This window comes from Taudactylus pleione, unplaced genomic scaffold (genome assembly GCF_031769625.1).
Source record: "Taudactylus pleione unplaced genomic scaffold, aTauple2 ptg000517l, whole genome shotgun sequence".
Lineage (NCBI taxonomy): Eukaryota > Metazoa > Chordata > Amphibia > Anura > Myobatrachidae > Taudactylus > Taudactylus pleione.
The window spans coordinates 412,984-420,800 of record NW_028284919.1 but is presented as its reverse complement, the minus strand read 5'-3'; the positions used below and the strand labels follow the sequence as shown (position 1 = coordinate 420,800).

General features: G+C 45.3%; 1 protein-coding gene across 1 annotated transcript; it reads left to right on the top strand.

Moving 5' to 3' along the window:
- Positions 1-251: 251 nt before the first annotated feature.
- On the top strand, positions 252-7,596 carry XRCC2 (X-ray repair cross complementing 2). Its single transcript, XM_088450346.1, has 3 exons — positions 252-504; positions 3,399-3,480; positions 6,650-7,596. The coding sequence occupies exons 1-3, from the start codon at positions 466-468 to the stop codon at positions 7,372-7,374; spliced, it is 846 nt and encodes a 281-aa protein (XP_088306472.1). The 5' UTR covers positions 252-465; the 3' UTR covers positions 7,375-7,596.
- Positions 7,597-7,817: the final 221 nt, after the last annotated feature.

The following is a 7,817-nucleotide window of genomic DNA, read 5'->3' as shown; positions in this document are numbered from 1 at the left end:
ACTGTCATTTCAGCCCCGCCCTGTCTGTCAGGCGCCCCGGCTGAGAAGAATGCGCTGTCAAACCACACGTCACCTGTCACTGCACAGGCCCGTCACTATACCACACCCACCGTGCCCCGCCCCCTAATACAATGTACACCACAGGTTGAATGTAAGGCCAGCCCCTTTATCATCTCACATGATTATGGAAAACAAGATGCGTCAGCAGCTGCCTGACGCGTGACAGACACAGCCCGCCCCTTTCTGTCACATGACGGGTGCCGCTTCACAGCTTGATATTCTGACAGCTCCACGCTCACTTGTTATCTATGTAACTCCGCCTCTAGGGGACCTAAACTCCGCCCACAACAACACCCAATAATGTACTATCCGGGAAGTGCGGTATCACGGGGAGAAGTTGGAGCATGGAGCGTAGTCTCTCGCGAGACATGGGAGGTATTCTCTCTGCATAGGTAAACCGTAAACATGAGTAGTGGCTTCCGGAAGTCGGAGTCTGGCACCCAGGTAATAGGCGTACTTCTTGTTATTGTCTCCATTAATATCTGCTGATCAGAGAACATGCACCCATGTGGACAGAGGGAGTGCTAGGGATGCTCAGTGCTGTGGTCCGTTCAGTGTAATGGGGGGGGGGAAGCTGTGGGGCGCTCAGCCCCACAGCTCCCCCCAGCTGTGGGTCTCTCAGTGCAATAGGGGGAGCTGTGGGGCTCTCTGTGCAATGGGGGGAGTTGTGGGGCGCTCAGTGCAATAGGGGGAGCTGTGGGTCTCTCAGTGCAATGGGGGAGAGTTGTGGGGCGCTCAGTGCAATGGGGGGGAAGCTGTGTGGTGCTCAATGCAAGGGGGGAAGCTGCGGGGTGCTCAGTGCAATGGGGGGAGTTGTGGGGCGCTCAGTGCAATGGGGGGAGCTGTGGGGCTCTCAGTGCAATGGGGGAGAGTTGTGGGGCGCTCAGTGCAATGGGGGGGAAGCTGTGGGGTGCTCAATGCATGGGGGGAAGCTGTGGGGTGCTCAGTGCAATGGGTAGTTTTGGGGTGCTCAGGGAAGGAGGGGTGCTGTAGGGAGCTCAGTTCCAGGGGGAGGGGGGGTTGCGCACAGTGCAGGGGGGAAGCTGTGGGGCACTCAATGTCAGGGAAGGCGGGAGTATTCAGTGCAGGGAGGGAGCTGTGGGGGTGGTTTGGTGCAGGGGATGTGGGGAGTGCATAGTGCAGGGAGGGAGCTACGGGGCGCTCAGTGAAGGGGGGAAGCAGTGGGGCGCTCAGTGCTGGTGGGAGCTTTGGGGGATGCTTAGTGCAGGAGGGCAGCTGTGAAGCGCTCAGTGCAGGGTTGGAGTCGTGGGGGACACTTAGTGCAGGGGGTTGAGTTGTGGGGTGCACTTAGTGCCTATTTGTCCAAATGGTTCTCAGTGGGGTTAAGATCAGGACTCTGAGCTGGGCAGTCCATCATTGCTGAATTTTCTGTATGCCAGTCCAGCGTCATTTGTTGTTTCCATAGAACTGCAAGTGCATGGGCCTCCCTATAAAGTGTTCTTGTCAAAACTGCCAGATTAGTGGCCATTTGGAACTTGTGTGCAATGGTATTTATTTCGCTTGTGCGGGGGTGTCCAGTCACTTTTGTCTACTTCTAGTAAACCTAGAGTGTGACATCACTCATGTACCAGCTTTGACCACGGTAGTAGTAATAATTTACAATGATGAATCGTGTATCTCAAGCTGGCCACAGACATAGCGATGTTCTCACGATGAGCCGATGTGTACGATTTCCCTTGAAACTCCCCGGCAGCTCGGCACACGAATTTGATGTCCAATCTTCAAACGGTCTCTCCTGCATCCAGACTTTCCCTAGATTGTCAGATCTGCCCTACTGTACGGCAGACCTGACGATGCGATGTGCGACCAGCGGGGACGCGCATCGTGATCGTGAGTGCGGACTCACGATTTACTCTCAATTTGGCCATATTTTACACGATCTGTCGTTCCAATGTGTCGGAATCGGCCAGATCGGGTAAAATATTGCTATGTGTGTGGACAGCATTACACTAAATAACAGAACAATTAGAATTAGTACCAGGTATTTAGCATGAACAGACACAGGGCCTGATTCAGAGCTGGTCGCTATTTGCGCTCGCTCGTCCAGAAAATAGGGGTGGCTATTCAAATGAACCGTTCGCTGTTTGCGGTCTGTTCACGCCTCTAGGTCTGAACGAGCTAACAAAACTTGCGGTCGTTTTTTTGGGAAACTACACCCCCTGTCCGCTCGCATCCTACGTCATGTCCGCTATTTATTAGATTAATCGAGTACATCGAACAGGGTATGAGCTGCTCGCTATTCTTGTGGTTGGTTTTTGCTACCACAATTTTGCGAGCAGTTCTGGCTATAAAATAACCCAGTGACGTGGTCAATGACGCTGCTGTTTTAAATATGCACACCCATAAAACGCCCGTTTTGACCTTTAAGCACGCCTGCGATCGGATCTCCACTCCCCGTTTTCAAGCACCTTCCCCTGTTACCACCCACATACGCCTCATCCTGTCACTCAAATTAGCAGGCATTCGCTATTTTGCAAGCACATGAATTTCGGCCGCACTGACTGGTTTGCGCATGCATATAACGATCCGTACGCATGCGCAGTTGGGCAAACATCGCTCGGAGCGAACGAGCTGCCACTTACGAGTGGCTCTGAATCAGGCCCACAGTTTGGTGGTACCGGAATGGGCTTCCATTCCACCAAATTCTGAACAAACTCAAAGGGCTGAATGCACAGATCTGGGATTTTTTCAGTCACCAGGGGGTGTGAAATATATTATTGCTGCCAAGGTCACCTGGTGTTTTCCACAGCCTGATTTACAGTGATGGAACCCTCAGTCTGGAACCTGTATCTCAGTTTGTCCTATATCGATGGTAAAACTGCATATTATGGTGTGAAAAATATGAAAGTAAAACATGTTAACTAAAGGGGGTATCCACTTAGCGATTTAACCAAACAATTGCTCAATAACGACGTCGTTATCGTGCAATCGCTTGCAAATCGGGCAATGTTTGGTCGGAAGCGACCAGCGATGCGCGTGGTCGCTTTCGACATCGCCCGTACATGCTGGTCAACCTGACGATCTCGTCAGGTTCAGCATGTGCGAGGTTGAGTGATGTGCCTGGACTGAATGAGTGAACGTTTAGTCTAGGCACATCACTAGATATACAAACGAGAGCACGATTTCAATGTTGTAATCGTGCTCTCGTTTGTACATCTATAAGTAGAAACCCGCCTTAAAACGCTTGTTTAGTTTATGTATGCAAATTCCTGAGCTTGGTATCCATTAATGTTTAACTTATTTAAATGTGCGTTAATAACCTATGGCCAAAGGTAATTTCATTATTGTTTCTTATTCACGAATTAATCTTTTCCCAGCTGCTTGCTAGACTGGAGGGACGTACTTCTCTGAAAGATCTCGAGCCTTTGCTTTTTGCTAGCGAGGATTGCCCAGTTCATGGTAAACACTTAAAAATCTGTTGTTCTGACATGGTAATGTTAAATGTTATTCGGTTTCTTTAATTTACCATTGATGTTTTCTGGATTTACTAAGGATCTTTTGGGTGCTGCAGATAACAAAAGTATTGTAAATGATTGACAGAAAGTGCATGTGTATGGGACAATTTGCTTATTATATCTTTTCTTGCCCCAGCACCAGTTGACATTTATTGTGAACTGTTGAATTATAAAATAGATGATTGCCATTGACGGGTTAATGGTTTAACCATTGATGGTTTGGTCTTTGCATTGATGGTTTGGCACTGCGGCAGCAAATGCGCTGTACTGAATGCGATAGGATTTTGTCATCTGAGCAATTGGACATTGGTGCCTGATTAATGGAGAACCGTTCCCTGAGGGAGTCATGACATTTGTACTTTTATGTGTTCTCAGCTGTTTCATGCTGCACTTATAGTAGGCTTGTTGTGTAATGAGCCATCAGCTCTGAACGCTGACACTGACACCTCATTAATGTCCTAGAATTTGATACGCACTATATGGCATTCTGGATCATCAAATGTAAACCTGCTACAGGATATCCATTTCTCTCTGATCAACCCAGCATGATGGCGGTAGATGATAAAGTGGAGAGAGATAAAGAACCAGCCAGTCAACTCCTAACTGCCATGTTACAGTCTGTGTTTGAATCATGACAATTAGGAGCTGATTGGTTGCTAGTTTATCACTCTCCACTTTATCACTCTCCAAGTCTTAGTACATCTGCCCCCTAGTGCCACATGTTTCCTACCAGTAATAAATCACATAGGATTGCATTGTATCTTATCCACCACTGGACTAATATTTATTCAATTAGAGCACTGCATTCCATATTCAGTTAAATCTTCTTAGTTTGTTCATTCAAAGTCACTGTCCCTCATCTCTATCCTCCTTTCAGTTTTCAGTTAATTCCCCCACCCTTTTTTATAATCTTGCTTTGGATCACTCTGCTCAACTTATCAACTTAGGGCCTGATTCAGAGCCGCTCGTAAGCGGCCGCTCGTTCGCTCCGAGCGATGTTTGCCCAACTGCGCATGCGTACGGATCATAATACGCATGCGCGAACCAGTCAGTGCGGGCGAAAAATTTTTGTTCGCTAAACAGCGAATGCCTGCTATTTTGAGTGACAGAATGAGGCGTATGTGGGTGGTAACAGGGGAAGGTGCTTGAAAACGGGGAGTGGAGATCCGAACGCAGGCGTGCTTAAAGGTCAAAACGGGCGTTTTAAGGGTGTGCATAATTAATACAGCAGCATCATTGACCACGTCACTGGGTTATTTTATAGCCAGAACTGCTCGCAAGATTGTGGTAGCAAAAACCAACCACAAGAATAGCGAGCAGTTCATACGCTGGTCGATGTACTCGATTAATCTAATAAATAGCGGACATGACGTAGGATGCGAGCGGCCAGGGGGCGTATTTTTTCAAAAAACGACCGCAAGTTTTGTTCGCTCGTTCAGACATAGAGGCGTGAACAGACCGCAAAGAGCGAACGGTTTTGAATAGCCACCCCTATTTTCTGGACGAACGACCGCAAATAGCGTCCGGCTCTGAATCAGGCCCTTAGTCCCCTTCCTAGCACCTCCTAAGAGATGTTCACTCCCTGTGTTGCATTACTCTATGTCCCCACCCTTCCCCTTGTACCATAGGTTCATACTTATGTACACTATTCATTTGTTTGAATTTAGTTCATCATGACGTTCAGTCACCACTTTCAATAAGAACTCCTTCACGCGTTATGTTTAACGAGGCTTGTAGTGCATGTCCACTTGCTGGCTGAGGAACGTTTGAATGATTACGACATCGTAATCGTTCAGTCGTTCCTCATCCTGTTGGTGCCCACACTAAACGATATGTCGTTCAGTGCAGGCACCCTTTCTCATCCCTGAACATGGCCAATCTATCGTTATTGGCAAATTGACCGTCATGTTCAGACGATGATTGATGTCGGAAACGACCAGTGGGAGTGCACATCGCTGGTCGTTTCCGACATTACACTGCCCGATTTATGCACGATTAATGAGCGATTAAACGATTACGGTGTCGTAATCGTTCAATCGCTCTGTTTAATCAGCAAGCGGATACGCGGCTTAAGATGTATGTGGACACATATGTATGGCTCTCATTGATTAAGGAATCCTGAATGTTGCTACATAAAACGTGTCCCTAAATGTGTAATGTGATCCGGTGATGGCGATCGAGAATGCTGAGCGCACAATCATCAGTTAATAGTTAAAATATATAGAAATACTAACTATATAAATTATGATAACTAAAATAGCAATTAAATGGAAAAAGTATAGCATTTTTTAGAAATAGTATAATCTTATGAGATGTATGATGAGAAGAAATAAAAAGCATACATTTGAATAATGAATTTAGATGAGTAAAGCTGGGCATACACTGCCAGATAAAATGCCTGTCAGTCCAGCAGACCTGTTATCTGGCAGCCTGACACCCTGCAGAGATTGCGGGCATACACTGTAAGATATCTCAACGTGCATTGGCCCCAATATCTGTGCTCCGCCCCTGGGGAGGAGATATTTATCGGTTCCTTCCCAGTGAAGGAACAGGGGAAATGTCTGTCTGTCGGCCACAGCTGGGCATGCACTGGCCGATACGGCCAACATTTAACTTACAAAATATTGCATCGGGCGGGCATGCTGGGCAATACGGCTTGCCCGACCGATTGATATTTTACCCTCTGTCGCCCGCGCACACACACTACAATTATCGGGGGGGATCCGTTGAGCAGGCAGATCTTCCCCTATAATTGTATAATGTATGCCCGGAATAAGGTGCAATTTACAGTTAGTCATAAACTACATGTATGGTTTTTTATTTTATTGGTGGTAGATATTTGTGAATTCTGAAGTAATAAAGCAAATTGATAAATCATTGGATTATAAAATAGTGTATGAAATATAGTAATATACAGAAAACAATATTACAAATTAGAAATAAAAGATTGATGTGTTAACCGGAAAGAATTTGGAAATAAATAACCTGTATATTTTATTTGATCTATTTTATTATCCGATTGTCATATCATGCTGGTTGTGTGTATATGTATGCGCTTTTTTTTTTTTTTTAATTTACTACATAGTGTTTTTTTATACGATTTTCACACACAGGTGATATCATTGAATTTCATGGTCCCGAAGGCACAGGTAAAACGGAAATGTTTTGCCATCTCATCTCTCGGTGTATCCTGCCTAAATCAGAAGGTGGTCTGGAAGTGGAAATTATCTATATAGACACAGATTATCATTTCGATATGCTTCGGCTGGTTACTATCCTTGAACACAGACTGTCCCAGAGCAATGAGGAGATGGTGAAGCAGTGTCTGAGCAGATTCTTCCTGGTCCACTGCAGTAGTAGTGTTCAGCTGCTCCTCACACTTTACTCTCTAGAAAACATGTTCTGCAGTCACCCTTCCTTGTGCCTAGTAATCATAGACAGCCTGTCATCATTCTACTGGATTGACAGGAATAATGGAGGAGAGAGCATTTCCAAACAAGAGTCCGCCATTAGGAAATGCATTGAACTTCTTGATAAACTTGCCAAGGAATACAAGCTGGTTCTTTTTGCTTCAACACAGACTATAATGCAGAAGAGTTACAGCGGTGGCAGAGAAGCACCTTCTCATTCAGCCAAACAGACGAGCCCCGCTGATGACTTTAAACCCTATCTTTGTAAATTGTGGCAGCACATTCCGGTCTGTAGAGTCTTTTTTTCAAAAGAAACAATACAACCGAAGAGTGTCCAGGCATTTTCCATTACGTCCTGTCACCTGAAGAGCAACAATGTCATCAGGCGCGCCTTTGTGATAGCTGAATCAGGAGTACAATTTATTTGACAGCCTTCTGAAAATTCTCCATCTACTGGAAGATATTTCTACGTTTCTGGACTTTTTGAAATAAAACAATTCACAGTATCTGTGAGTTTTACCTTCTGTTAGTCTTGATCGTATGGCTACATTGTAGGTAGCTTTGCAAACGTCTTAAAAGAAAGACTTAAATATTGATCAAATTGTTTGATTTAGTCCATTAAAATTTCTTATTAAAATGGTTTCACTTTACTTTAGTTTTTTATTCTATTGCTCTAAAGCTAAAATGCTTTCTGGATTTTAGGTCAGACCCGTTATGAAAACTGATATACATGAAGAATATACTTTATTCCATGAATGAAATAGTTGTGTGATCTGTACAGTATGTACGTATATGCCAACAATAATATATAGCTGATGGAGGTCTTACCTTTAAAAGCCTGTGTGCAGATGAGCCTCAAAACAAGAAAGAA